The sequence below is a fragment of the Lacerta agilis genome, chromosome 1 (assembly GCF_009819535.1).
Source record: "Lacerta agilis isolate rLacAgi1 chromosome 1, rLacAgi1.pri, whole genome shotgun sequence".
In the NCBI taxonomy this organism is placed as follows: domain Eukaryota; kingdom Metazoa; phylum Chordata; class Lepidosauria; order Squamata; family Lacertidae; genus Lacerta; species Lacerta agilis.
This window is the reverse complement of record NC_046312.1, coordinates 40,187,476-40,202,011: the sequence shown is the minus strand read 5'-3', so window position 1 is coordinate 40,202,011 and position 14,536 is coordinate 40,187,476. Positions and strand designations below refer to the sequence as shown.

Sequence of the window (14,536 nt, the reverse complement as noted above, 5' to 3'; positions counted from 1 at the left end):
AGTCATAAAATAGCACAGTATACAATTGCACGATGTCACGGAATGGAGCAGAAGAAAGAAGGCAGATAATTAAAGATAAAAGCAATGTTACCGTAAGCTACCAATTACTAGTGTCGGGAGGGGAATAAAGAAAAGTTAATGACAAATGCACAGAGGTTTCACAAAAGTATGATTACAAAATAAATACAAAAAGCTGAGAAAGTGTCTGTGGGATTTGTTTGGAAATCTTATCGTGCCTTCCATTCGTGCATTTCCCAAACTATTGCTCTCTGAGAAGTGTTTCATAGCTAAGGGATTTGAAGTCCATGTATTTAAAAAGTTTAAAGTGCAAGCTCAACAAATACGTGCTTACAGGTGTGCATGGCTCATCATGCAGCTGTGATTGGCTACAGGAGAACACAGTGCTCCTTCCTGACTTTTCTAATGCTAATGCAAGGGCTACGAAGGAATTTGAAGGGTAGAACTGATGGGCAAGAGGAGGAGGAGGAGGTGCTTAACCTTGGCCTACTGATTTTCTCCAATCCACTGCAGAATTAAATACATGGTAAAATAACAGTTGCATGATGTCACAGAAGTAATGCAACAGGAGAACAAGAAGGCAGATAAGTTTGAGGGGTGGTGGGGTTTTTTTGGGGGGGGGCTGTTCATGATTTAAAATAACAGAAGACCAAGGAGAACAAGCAGGGTTGTATTTCCCCCATCTCTCTCTCTCTCTCTCTCTCCCCCCCCCTCTCTGTCATCAACAAGGAATTATGTGAGGAAAAAAGATTAGGACTTGGCTTCAGAAAATGTGTGACCTCCTTTCAGTAGATAGATTAGGGTTGCTTGCCATAGTTCAAAAAGTAAAAATCCGGACAGGAAAGTTGTTTGTTTGGGGGCAGGGCCATCTCGTCCATAGGGGCTGGTGGTGCGCCGCGACAGGGCGCCGGGCCCCCCAGGGGTGCCCCCATGAGCCCGCCGGCATACCGGGCGCACCCTCCCCAACCCGCCCCTGCCCGCACGGGCAGCTGCCCTCGCCTCCCGGAGCCCCAGCTGGAGCGCTGGAAGGGCGCGCAAAGCCCCGCGCCACTCCAGTGCCACGCCCCTCATCCCCTCCTCGCCCACCCCCCCTCCCGAGGGGCGGCCAGCGCAGGAGGGAGGCGGGCGGAGAGGCGGCACGCCGGGGGCGCCGAGAGATCACCGCACCACGTCGGCCGATCCCTCTAAGTTGGCCCTGTTTGGGGGGCAAAGTTGTTGATAGATAGATGAGAGAGAGAGAGAGAGAGATGATAGACACAAACTACATACAAACTACATGTTACTCTGCAGCTCCATATAATGAAGACCTGAAAGGCCCTGTCTCCTTTGCAAGTGCCCTCAGATGCTGCATTTTCTTTAAATGAGGAAGATTGTGGATAGTTTCCGTCCATCACTTCTCCACAGCCAGCTCCCACTTCTGAGGGCACTTTGCTGCAGGCCATTATGGCTTTACTGCATGCAGCTGCAGTGTAACGTGTGCTTTGCCCCTTAGTACGAGGAGATCATGAGGGATAGAACCATCAAATGTGACAAGAATGCTGCTGCACCTGGACTTAAAAGAATGAATAAAAAATGAAATAGTCTCATCATCCAAATATAAGGGAAATGTAAGTAATGAACTGCCGTCTAGTGTAATTTAAAACTTTACTATGCTCTATAAAAACAAATCACTGCTCTCTAAGCCAGCCATTCAAATCGGGTTGAATTTAAACTCAACTGATGACAGCAAAAGTATTTCAATTATTTGCCAACAATTTTTAGTACCAACAGTGGGTTTTGTACTGTACAGAACACAGATATGGCCTCTGTCCCCAAGGGACTTACAAATTACAGTGGTACCTTGGGTTACAAACACCTCGGGTTACAAACACTTCAGGTTACAGACTCCGCTAACCCGGAAGTAGTACCTCGGGTTAAGAACTTTACCTCAGGATGAGAACAGAAATCGTGTGGCGGCAGCGCAGCAGCAGTGGGAGGCCCCATTAGCTAAAGTGGTACCTCAGGTTAAGAACGGTTTCAGGTTAAGAACGGACCTCCGGAACGAATTAAGTTCATAACCAGAGGTACCACTGTACAATCTACAGCTTAAGATGATAAAATGAATAAATGCAATCTTTTCCTATAGGCCTCAACAGATGATAGTTTGAGGCTTCATAAAGCAGAAGCCAAGTGCTGGGCCTGAGTGCTCCTCACTCGCTCGCTCGCTTCTCCTTCTCCTGTTGCACACTTAGTTCAGTGTGACAGTTATGGCACGTATTAATCCAGAATTCCCTGTTACTTCTGAACTGAGGAACTCTGGGTTAATATCAGTTAACAAACCTGGAAAATGATCCAGAGTTACATTGACACTGTAAGACATAAGCCACATATGAACACGTGTGGCAAACTCTCAGTGGGATGCTGGCTCTGCCCCTGACCATCATGTGTTGAGCAGGATGCATACAATTGCACATGTATGTAGCAACACACACAAAAGGCTCTCTTTCTGAGATCACGAGCCACGTGTTTTCACGGGTTCCAGTGGTGTAGAGGGAGCTCTATGGGAATGCTGTGGTATATGCAGAGGCCCTGTGCAGATATCCAATGAATGCAGAATTCCTCTGTCCCCTCTATGAATTTGCTATGATATCTACATATGGACCATGGAGGGAGGTGTTCATGGTGAGTTCCGGCACCTCTGTTCACTGTATATGGTTATAGAAATGGGAGGCTCTTTAAAGAGCTTTGGATATATCATAAGGTTCATACAGGAATGACTGATGCAATTCTGAAAGCTGGATAACTACCAAGAACAAGGAGTTCCTTGGTTTGCAAAGTACCAATCTCCCTCTTTCTCTTTCTCATTTGCCTTGTGCCTCATACAGGATGCAATTGAGGCTATTGCAGAAAGCGCTTTCAAAACCTCCCCTTATCCAGTGATCCTGTCCTTTGAGAACCATGTGGACTCGTGAGTATTAAGTGTCTGCTGATTAGAGAAAAAGTTGAGATTGCACTCTGGACAAAGGGTAGAGGGCTGGGTAAGAAATGTGTCTAGTCAGAATAAGGTAAAAAAAAAATTGCTGCATTGTTAGAACACACTTACCTGGGAGTCAGCCCCTTTCAACTCAATCAAACTTACTTCTCAGAAGTTATTAGGATACAATGGCACAAGCATGGCAGAGTGTGGCAACATTTTAATTTGCATGGGACAGTAAGCTTGGGCAAACCATGCATATGCTAAGAGACAGGTGGGGATTTTGGGGTATGGTGCAGGGATGATGCCAGTCTTCAGGCTTGACAGGTGTGTGTTTTATACCTATATTTTCTTACAGGCCGAAGCAGCAGGCTAAGATGGCTGAGTACTGTAGAACAATATTTGGGGACATGCTGCTGACAGAGCCACTTGAAAAATTTCCAGTAAGTGAATAGGGATGCCAAATTTCTACATGGGATGAAGTTATCGTGCAAGCAGGTGTTAGCTTGGTCTGCAGTTGCCCTGGCAGTTTGTGCTGCATCTTCACTAGAGGAGTGATGCAAAAACCTAAACTTTGCATGAACGCTAACCTTTTTCTTTTCTTCTGGGCAGTTAAAACCAGGAGTCCCACTGCCAAGCCCACAGGATCTCATGGGGAAAATCTTGATTAAGAACAAGAAGAATCAGTTCATACCTGGGGAGAACCAAGAGACTCTGAAGAAAGCAAGAAGTCTGGAGGATGTCGTAACTGATCAGCCCACACCAGTAGACAAGGATAGCATAGGTAGTATATTCCATAGGGATAGCCCTGTTAATCTTTCGCAGCAAGAGCAACAGTCTTGTGACACCTTACAGGCTAACAAATGTTATTACTGCATAAGGTTTCATGGACTAGAGTCCACTTCATCATATACAGGGTACATTATGACAAAGGATGGGCCTTACTTGGGGAGGGCGGTGGGAATTCAGATAAGCCTGGAATCAGTTTTTAAGGCTCTGACATAATCACAATGATTTGGTGTGGAAACAGAGGGCAACACTGCCATTTTAGAACAGAATTTCACTTATAAGAATGAGTGGCTTTATCAGTGGCTTCAAAAGCATCTCCAAAGTAGGTATGAGGAAGAGGAAATCTGATTCAGTTCACACTTAAAGGTGAGCCTGTAGACTTCCAGATTTGGTAGATAGATTGGGAAGGATGGAAAATGCAGTCTGAAGGAATTTCAGATCCTAAAGAAGATTTTAGACAAATAGCTGGCAGATCTTGGTTGCAGTCATAGGTGGCAACTCCATGGGGCCCTGGGTGCCTGAGCACCCATAAAATTCCCCATAAAGGGGCTAGGCACCTACAAATTTCAGTGCCAGGGCCATGTACGCTGCATCACACACATGGCCCCGGGCACCCACGATCATGAGGCCAAGTTGGTACTCCTGGTTGCAGTCATCACAAATGAACTAATTTCTGTTTTGATTTATCAGTTAAGTCAGGTGAGGTGACTGAAGAAGTATCTGAAGTAGAGGAAGACATGGGAAACCTGGATGAAGAGGAGATTAAAAAGATGCAATCTGATGAGGTACAATTACTGTTCTTAGTTTAAAGAACTCTTGAAAAGTAACGTTTGTTTTTTTAAATCTTCCTACCTTCCTGCTGTTTGGTAGAATTGAGCTTTCCACCTGTCCAGGACTGGTCCAAGACATCATGCTGCCTGGAAGTCTAGACATTCCCCACCCCCTGTTCTCTATGGGCCAATTAGGAAGTCCCTGTCCTAGCAGTACTGCTGCATACACCCCACCCATTTGTGCACTCCGGTCCTCGTCCGACTAGAGAGACACACAAAGGAGATAGCTTGCTTCTGCAAATCTGTGCTTCTCCAGCTGGATCAGAGCAAACTACACTCAAGGAAAAAGAGATATGGTTCTCATTGACTGTTCTTCTGAGTTCTACCCACTACTTTCTGATTCTTGTTCAGGGCTGTGTCTGCCTGTCAGGGCTGGGCTTTATCAATAAAAACCATTTTGTCTGTCTGTCTGTTTGTATAATATGCCTTTTCCTCTAACTGTCCTAATTTTGCTTAGGGTACTGCAGGTCTAGAAGTGACAGCATATGAAGAAATGTCCAGCCTGGTTAATTACATCCAGCCCATCAAATTCGAATGCTTTGAAAACTCAGCACGTAAGCGAAGATTTATTTCTCTGTCCCATTGAATGTCATGTTTTCAGGTATTTAAAGCAAACCTAATATATACTCTATCTGCATGCATTTAGCTGTCATCTATCGGCTCCACTGTAAAGGTTGAACAACACATTACATGCTTTTGGAATCCTGTGTAGGGAGAAGAAGTCTTCCTAAGGTGGTGTGGAGCAGAGAAGGTGGCAGCCCAAGAAAGGTGTTAAATACTCTTGCTGATTCTGTGCTCCAAATTACCTACTTCACAAAACTGTATTTCCTTAAAACAAAACAAACTAGTTGTTAGGGGTTTTGTTTTAAGAAAATGCAGTTTTCTTAAGACTGGACAAAGGTGGTGTATCTGGAGGGGGAAGGGCAAATAGGCCAGGTGAAATCCAGAACAGGCATGGATTTAGAGCAGAGCAAGGCAAGGTGCAGTATAAAATGCATCAGATTTGGAACACAGTCATGCAGCACTAACCAAAGCTACTAACCAGCCTCCTAACAGATTATTCCTACTTCCCTTTTATAGAGGTTATTAGGAGGCTAGAGTTGCAGAAGTAGGTGACCCTACATCCCAAAGCTATGCTGACCTGTAGATAAGTGTTCCAGGCTTGCAGCCCCTGAATCAGATGCTTTTCTTCAGTATGGCTGTGTAAACTCAGGAAAAATTTCCCTGCACCTGGAGTTACTCTGGTATCTGCCCCAATGTGATTGAGAACTGAAAGGGAGAAGATTGCATACTTGAAACCATATATTGTGAGCCATGTTTTCATTACATCTGCCAAAGCATATCAAAAGATTCATGAGCTTGGGTGAACTGTATCAAGTATCCTTGAAAGGATTTATGGAACTGATGGGAAGCCTGATGAAATGCAGAGCTCCCCCCCCCCCTGCAAGTTTTGATTCCCAACTGATTTAGTGTTAGACAAAATTTGGGGGCTTCTGAATCCTCATATTTTTACTAAATAAAATTGTGGACTGCTCTATGCTACATAAAATTCTTGGGAAAGAAGTCTGGAAATTGAACAAAGGACTAATTAAGATTATGCACTTACTATAAAATAAGCTTCTTCTAAAAATATTAGGCAACAATAGCTGATTCGATTAAAAAAAAAAAGACCAGCAGCTCCAGATCCTTTATACCAATTACCTCTAAGCCTTCTGCCCATTTCCCAAATCTAGAGTACCCATTCCCATCTTCAAACTTGGCAAAGCAATGCAGGTGGTCTCACCTTACCTAAGCAGAGAACTACTGTCACGTTATTGCAGAAGGCACACATGTGGCAAGGCCTCCTGAACTAGGGCAGATAGGTGGACAGGTTAAATGCATAGTCTCTGAAGAAGAAAAATAGAAAGTGAAAATAAACAAATGTCATGGACAGGTGCAGAAGGGACACCGTGGAACACTTTGCAGTGAAGTTATGGGCACCATCCCTCTAGGTTTCAAAAATGTGCCAATAGTCCTTCTTGCAAGAAATGCTGTTTACCCACAGATTTGATTAGCAGTGATTACTGATTACTCCCACAACCAAAACACTTGCTCGGGTGATGCTGTCTTCAATGCTGCTTAAGTGAATCCCTTGGGAAACTATCATGCAGAGAAAGGTCCTCAAATCAACCTCCATCAAAACCCAAATAAAACTTGGTATTTCTTACTATTCTGCACCAGAAGATCATGCATAGACAGTGTCTTTATTTGTGAATAGCAAGGGGCTGAAAGTGAAGAAAAAATGGTAGAATAGGAGGATCTGGAGCATTGGGCATGATTTATGTTTACCTTGCTTGTTCTTCCAGAGAAGAACCGGAGTTATGTCGTTTCCTCCTTCACTGAGATGAAGGCTTATGACCTGCTGACCAAATCACCCATCCAGTTTGTAGAGTATCCTTTTTCTTTTTTCTTTGGTGAGCCTGCAAGTGCACCTATTCACATACCGGTATTTAAAAGTTCATTCTAGGTCATGTCACATGCAGCCGATCATAATGTTACTGTCTGGAAACAAGAGGTTGTATCCAACGAAGTTGTCCTGTTTGCACAAGGACTTATGAAACTGAACATCTCTATCTCCTCTCCCTGTGTGGCCCTACACACACACACACCCCAGATTTGCTCTGCAGGATTTAGGGACACCCAAGAACAGATTTGAGAATGCACTGGGGAGGAAAAGGGGATGCTCTGTTCACACAAGTGGAAGTCCTTACATGAACAGGAAAACTTCAGTGGTTAAAACCCACGATGTGAACTACTGCAACCTTCCATGACTTAAGGCCAGTTCCCAAAATGGGTATTCCTTAGAACTATTATATATAAGGTGTACCTATTGATCTCTACAGGATTGCCACAGAAGTCATTGTTAGCTTTGCAGCACTGTGATATTAAACTTTAGTAAACCTTTAAAAACACTTTAGCAGTGTAGTGTTCTCTTCCAAGTGCTGGCCACAGCAATGGCGGGGGGGGGGCAGGGAGTGCAGGGTTCACAGCAAAGTTTCATGTTCTACCAAATGAGAGCCAGGCAAGTCAAGGTAAATAAAAACTCCAGACTGGTGAAGCAAGGGAAGAGTCAGAATATAGGCAGCACCCTGGACAGCTCCATGAAAAGCCCATACTGGGAACCCTGCAAGAGCAAAATTGCCAAGGGTATATATATATTGCAATAAACTTTGGAGATTGGACTCCTATTAGGAAAATTCAGCTACAACAAGAGGCAGATGAGCCGAATTTATCCCAAGGGTACCCGGATGGATTCTTCTAACTACATGCCTCAGATGTTCTGGAATGTTGGCTGTCAAATGGTGGCATTAAACTTCCAGACAACTGGTAAGTGGTGGACCTCCTACAGTCCCTTCCTGTCTTGGCTTGTGTTCATAGGCTATCAATAATTTTCTGACTCTTTTAGTTTCACCACCACCCATAAATTTCCTAGAGCTGCTTCACTACCCTGCTATGTCTATTTCTTTCTTTGCCTTTTCTGTTTTCTTTTCTCCCATCCTTTCAGAATTGTGTCCGTTCATTTATGTTTATTATTATTACTGGGTGTTTCCCCCCCCCCATATCACTCCAAAATGCAAGGGGTCAACATCAAAGCTTGCTGCATTTAATTAGAGATCTTTCCAATGCAAAGTCTCCACATGTGCTGAAGACAGGTGTTTATAGCTGCAAAATAAAGGGCTGCCAGCTGTGCAGTTTGGCACACCTGGTTTTTGCCATCCCCTCCAACCTGCTGAAGCCCTGCCTCCTTCCCAAAACGCTGCTCCTGAGAGTTGGGAGACCCTCTGGAACAGAATGGGATGGGGCTGCAGTATTGGGGGGGGGAGACTAGTGAAAATTAGTTGCCCCCAACTTGCTCATGGAAGGGCTTTTTGCTAAATTAAAGCTACCTTTGGATATAATCCAGGTGCCCTTTCAAAGGAAGCAGGTGGGGTTAAAGGACTGCCTGTAACACAAATGAATCTGCTTCCTTTTGCCTCAAGGGCCAGTACAGAGCCATCTGATAGAATATGGCAACCCAGAAATGAAGTTTCAACAGGCATTTTTTACATACAGAGATATAGATATCAAAGTGACCCACAGTGACTTACAAAATGTTACAAACATTAAAGCCAAGTATAAAAAACCAGAACAAAGCTAAAAGCTAAAAAACAAACCCACAATATATATAAAAAGGCAGGTCTAACACAGCCTACCCTACTAAAAATTAAACAAGAAAGAGGCCACAAGTATTCCTATTACCTAAAATCTGAGATTGCCACAGGGTGATTTTTGTCCCTGATAGAAATGACTATACAGACTCACCCTAGGGCTCAGAACTTCTTAGGACTGGGAATATATAGGAATCAGGCAGGGAGGGACATTGGAAAACAGTGGCAATATCAATATTTCCTGATGGAAAGGCAGAAAGGCATGACTTCAGGGTGAGCACAATAAAGGCAGGAAGCTAAATCAGCATACATAGAACAGTAAGTGGAGCTCATAAAGTAATTCAGGCAGGAGGGCAGGTACAACTGAAGTAGAATTCACCAGATTCTATTCAGATGTATTTTTTATTATTTTTTGTAATGGGGGAAATGGAGTATATATTGTGTATATTGACAGTATGAGTGCAGCACTTCATCTTGCCTACAGCATATGTTGTTGGTGTAGATGACATTACCAGATGCTTGTTGCAGAGCTAATATAGCAAGTCAGAGCACATAAGGGATGCCTGACCTGCAGTGGATGTGTAATGCAGTGCAACATCTGTGACCTCCCTCATAGCTGCAGCCTTGCATAGTTTGATCCACTCTCATTTCACTGTAAGGGCAGGGGTTCAGTTTCCCTTGGAACACAATGGCCAGTATGACTTCTGTTCCATCTCTTCAGTAATTTTCCTTTCTTCCTTACACTCATGCATAGAAGAGCAGAGTTGTGTGATGAGGAGAAGAGTGGGAGGACAAGGAAAGGATAAAGAGAACAGATGGGAACTTGCGGGGAGGTGGTGTAATAAATTTGGGACTTCGTGGAAAGGGAGGCAGGATGAATCAAAAAAGTACATGAGAGAATGAAGGTGTCGATGGAATTGTAAGAGTAATGGGACAAGGAATGTAATGAGAAAGTGGACTGAGGTGTTCATTCATGTACTTTTAAAACTGGATACCCAATAGCAGATATTGGATACCCAATAGAAGTGGCAGGAAGATGCAGTTTCCTCATTATCTTCCATTCTTCCTTATTAGCTTGATTTATTGTCCTATGTATCTCAGTGCCTGTGTGCAAACATCCACCAGCACTTTACTCATGCATGTTTTCCTACATCAGTATCATTTCCATTTAGGAGAAAGTTTTATATCATCACATGTGACAAGTACAGATGTGCTTTTTCCACCACATGTGTACAGTCAATTTGCAGCTTCACAGCATGTGTACATGGAATGAAACAGACATACAGCTTTCATACCTGATGGTATATATATATATATATATATATATATATATATATATATATATATATCTACACATAGGTGACATCAGTGTTGGAACATAATTATTAGTGAGGTATCCCTACATCTATACATCTCATGAAGTACAGTAGGCTGCTGCGTGGAGTTAACTCTGCAATAAACCGATTAGAATGCCATCCTGGGAGTTAGTACCACTGAACTCAATGGGGTTTACTCCTGAGTAGATGTGTGTAGGAGTGCACTCATATAAAGGTGCCAGAGCAGTTAAAAACAAATGGGCACTTTCAGAATCTATGCTGGAATGTGGCCCTATAGTTGAAAATTGAGTAAACCCATAGGTACTGAGATGGCTAATCCCATTTATGTAAAGCACACTGAGGACTTTGAAATGAATATGCTGCTGAAGCACAATTTCATCTGCTTTTCATTCATACTGTACATACATGCTAACAGACACTCCTACCTTTTTGCCTGCTCCCTTAACAGATATTCCCATGCAGCAGAACCTGGCTCTCTTTGAATTCAATGGGCAGAGTGGCTATATTCTCAAGCATGACTTCATGCGTCGCCCAGATAAACAATTTGACCCTTTCTCTGTGGATCGCATTGATGTGGTGGTGGCAAGCACACTCTCAATAACCGTAAGTAACAACTGCTAGATTGCTTCTGGATTTAGAGCCCTTTTAACAGGAGACATTTATCACCCAGCAAGGCCCTTTGTGGAAAAATGCACCTGCAGTACCCTGCAAAGTGGTATTTTGGAAAAGGCTAGTTTCCTTCAGTGTTTAAATGTAGTGAATCAAAAGAAAATGGAGAATGACAACTGCCTCACTAAATGATTCTTAGCTGCAGCAATAGAAAGAAAGATGACACAAGTAGCACTAAAGCAAGAAAATGCATTTGAAGGGTTAAAGTAGAGAAGAACCACAAACTAAGACCTTTCCCCAATGAACTAATTATTGTGTAATCATCCTGATTTGTTTTCACAAATTTTGCATGGAGATTATCAACATCGTAATGAGCAGTCGTTATTTCACATTTGGCAGCTTTTCAGTGTGTTTTCCCATCGCTTTCCATTGATCTTGTTTCCATGTATTCGTAGATACTTTCTGGTCAGTTCCTCTCAGAACGTAGCGTGAGGTCCTATGTAGAAGTGGAGTTATATGGACTGCCGGGTGATCCAAAACGCAGATACAGAACCAAGATGTCACCAAATGCCAACTCAATCAACCCTGTATGGAAAGAGGATGCTTTTGTCTTTGAAAAGGTAACAGTGCCTCGTGCAACAGGTGCCTCTTCTAAGAACAAGCTTCTTTGACAGTTCTAGACTTCCATGGACTGAGATCAACTTTCAAACTATAGTGTAAATATGGTGTGTGGGGCTAAGTGATCCAGGAGTCACTTGCTTATATTTTACATTTTCTTTGACAACTTTCATGCACAGCATTTTTTACAATACTGATTTTCTTCTTCCTAGCAACCTTGTGAGGCAAATAATTGACATTTCCATTTCACAGATGGAGAAGTGAAGCTGAGAGACTGAGGCTTATCCAAAAATTACCTACTGAGCTCTTGTCTGAACAAGTTTTTTAAAAGCAAAATATTCCAGATCCATGTCCACTGTTCTTATTTTATGAACCCACAAAATATTTTGTTCTGTGCTTTTAAAGTGGAACTTGCAAATCAAATGGACTATGGAAATATATACTTGTTTTTTGAACTAAAAGGCATCTTAATTTTATTTCCCTCTCATGTATAAATTTGACAGCATTCATTATTTTGTATATTTTAGTTGACCCAGTCCTCTTGTATTCCTGTGAGGACATTTCTAGTTCTTAGTTCTTTATCTCAGAGAAGGTTCTTTCTTCTGTAAAAAACAAAAACAAATTTCTTTTATACAAATTCCCCTGAAACTCCCATAATAGAAGTCCCCTCGTGCTTATTCTCATCAAAGTAATTCTTAAGAGCTGTCTCAATTCATTCTCTAATGTCCTGATTAGCAAGCAAAGCTGAGTTAAGAGACCAGGAATCACTCATTTCTAACCACGAGCACAGTGTAAAAACGGCTGAGCCAGGCGTGTGACCTGTAATTTTTATAGAGCCAATATTTGTGGGTGTTACCATAGCAAGTAGTGAGCTGGAAGCCATAACAAAATTGATTCAGGTATTTGTTTTAAATTGGTTTGAATGAAATGAAAAGCTCAAGCCTGTCAAGTCATATTCACTCTGCATATCTCACAGTCCCCACCTCACAAGGAGGTGCAATAGTTTAAGTTCCCTGCGATCATTGGAGGAGAGATGCTGCCTGACATGTACATTTTGTAGCGAGATTCCCTGATGTTTCAGTTTAGATCACCTCCTAACATCTCCCTGTGCAAAGAAGTGAAGTTTTTATAGTGAGTGGTGAGGAAATTTAGTTTGTTGTTCAGGACATAAACTTAGCCCACTGTGAGCTGTTTATTTAGGGTTATCACGTTTAAATCAGCCATACTCCTGTTTCAACATTATGAACCATAACTCATGCAGTCCTTCCTTCTTTCCCAAAACACACATTCCTCATCACACACACTACCTCTGGTTATTGGGGGGGGGGGGGAATTGTATGCTAAAAAAAACAAAATCAAAAAAACAAAATAGGGAACACTAAGCTGTTTTGTATGCTCTGGCATTTACTTTGAATCAAGTATGTTGATACAATGCTGCATACAAATCAGTGTTGTGCAATTGCAAAATCGCTATGTTTTCTCAGCCAGCTATAATCTACAGGACAGTAGTGGAGAAAACATATACCGGTAGCCCGTTATTATAGGGAACAGAGAGCTAGCAAAAACAAATGAACTGGAAATATAAAAGAAAAACTGCCCTCAAACAGAGTGAGCCAAAAGTCCAATACTTGGACAATCCAGGAGTTCATGATTCTTGAGAACTAAAATATTTTAAGTCAATTGAAGATAAGCATCATTTGATTCTTCCTTCACAGATTTTGATGCCAGAGCTAGCTTCTCTGAGAATTGTGGTTTGGGAGGAAGGAGGAAAGTTCATAGGGCAACGTGTCATTCCCATCACTGCTGTGCGTTCAGGTGAGAATGGACTATTTTTGTGATTTCTGAAAATGGACTTACTTTCTTCGCTAGATCATTTGGTTGACTAGTAATTTCTCTGCATGAATCCATATGCCCTTCATGTGTTGTTGGTATTAAACTTGATGCTTATTAATTTTACCAAATGCCCTCTGCTTCTTCCCTTTCTATATAACTCAATCATAGCAGCATCCTCTGTTAACTGAAAAATCCAGCAATTTAGTCTATTTGTATATAAAAGCTGTTTGGTCATTTTGCCTGTGCTTTTCTAGAGCCCTTTCACTAACTTCTACCCTATCATTTCTGCAGAGTCATAAATATTCATAGTGAGGATGTGTCATGATTGTATATGGAAATTATTGTTTTCCTCACCAGACTGAGACATTGCCACAGTTAATTGAAATGAACAGAGCTTCCACAACTATAGCTCAGTTGGTAGAGCGTGAGGCTCTTAATCTCAGGGTCATGGGTTTAAGCCCCATGTTGGGCAAAAGATTCCTGCATTGCAGGGGATTGGACCAGATGATCCTTGTGGTTGCTTCCAACTCTACAATTCTGTGATCCATATCTATGATCTGTGATTCACAACTCCTGGCCATTTCAATAGGATTTATACAGGATAACTTCCTGAGGGCCTGTGCTCCATGAGTCAGCTCCCATGCCCACTATGCTTACTGGCATCCATGAGATAAGGTGAGGCAACCGCCTCAGGCAGCAGGATCCAGAGGGCCAGAAGAGCCAGACTACAAGGAAGGCATTGCTTGCTGCCACTGTGGCAGCAATGGTTGCCGTGTGCACCTTAGAGGTTGGATCCGTCACCTCCTCGGTGCCTACCCACCCATGCCGCCTCCACAGCAGCCTCTTGGCAAATTGGAGGTGCTACTGGTCTCCCCACACACTTAGTTCCTGGTGTAGATCACTACCCCCCCCCTGTTCACAATGTAGATCTTTATTACCCCTTGTTCCTGATGTGGATCTTCACTTCACCCCTTCTCCCCTGGTGGTGACACCATTTTGTGGTTCACCTCAGGTGCCAAAATGCCTTGGGCCAGTGCTGCTTACTAGTACGCAGAACCTGCCTTTGCAGGTGACTTGCTGCACCTTGCATCACCCAAAGCTGATTTCTGATTGCCTCCAGCATTTTCCAAAACAGTCCCTCAGTAGCATTCTGTTTGCCACCTGTTTCTATTGGGATATGTGCTTTCTGTTTTAGGCTATCACCATGTTTGCCTTCGTAGTGAGAGCAACATGCCACTTACAATGCCTTCTCTCTTTGTGTATGTGGAGATGAAAGACTATGTTCCGGATTCGTGGGCAGGTACCGTATTCCAAAAACCTGAAAGAGGAATGTAGTTACCTTTTTCTTTTAGTGGCATCTTC

General features: G+C 42.8%; 1 protein-coding gene across 1 annotated transcript in view; it reads left to right on the top strand.

Annotated features, from left to right (window-relative positions):
* PLCB2 (phospholipase C beta 2) overlaps nucleotides 1-14,536 on the top strand; it is a 53,376-nt gene that overhangs the window by 25,239 nt on the left and 13,601 nt on the right. Inside the window, exons 12-22 of the mRNA XM_033145138.1 lie at nucleotides 2,883-2,965; nucleotides 3,330-3,414; nucleotides 3,584-3,755; nucleotides 4,451-4,545; nucleotides 5,048-5,144; nucleotides 6,936-7,020; nucleotides 7,832-7,956; nucleotides 10,563-10,717; nucleotides 11,179-11,343; nucleotides 13,057-13,156; nucleotides 14,370-14,474. Coding sequence (XP_033001029.1) covers nucleotides 2,883-2,965; nucleotides 3,330-3,414; nucleotides 3,584-3,755; nucleotides 4,451-4,545; nucleotides 5,048-5,144; nucleotides 6,936-7,020; nucleotides 7,832-7,956; nucleotides 10,563-10,717; nucleotides 11,179-11,343; nucleotides 13,057-13,156; nucleotides 14,370-14,474 — 1,267 coding nt within the window. The remainder of the gene's footprint in view (nucleotides 1-2,882; nucleotides 2,966-3,329; nucleotides 3,415-3,583; nucleotides 3,756-4,450; nucleotides 4,546-5,047; nucleotides 5,145-6,935; nucleotides 7,021-7,831; nucleotides 7,957-10,562; nucleotides 10,718-11,178; nucleotides 11,344-13,056; nucleotides 13,157-14,369; nucleotides 14,475-14,536) is intronic.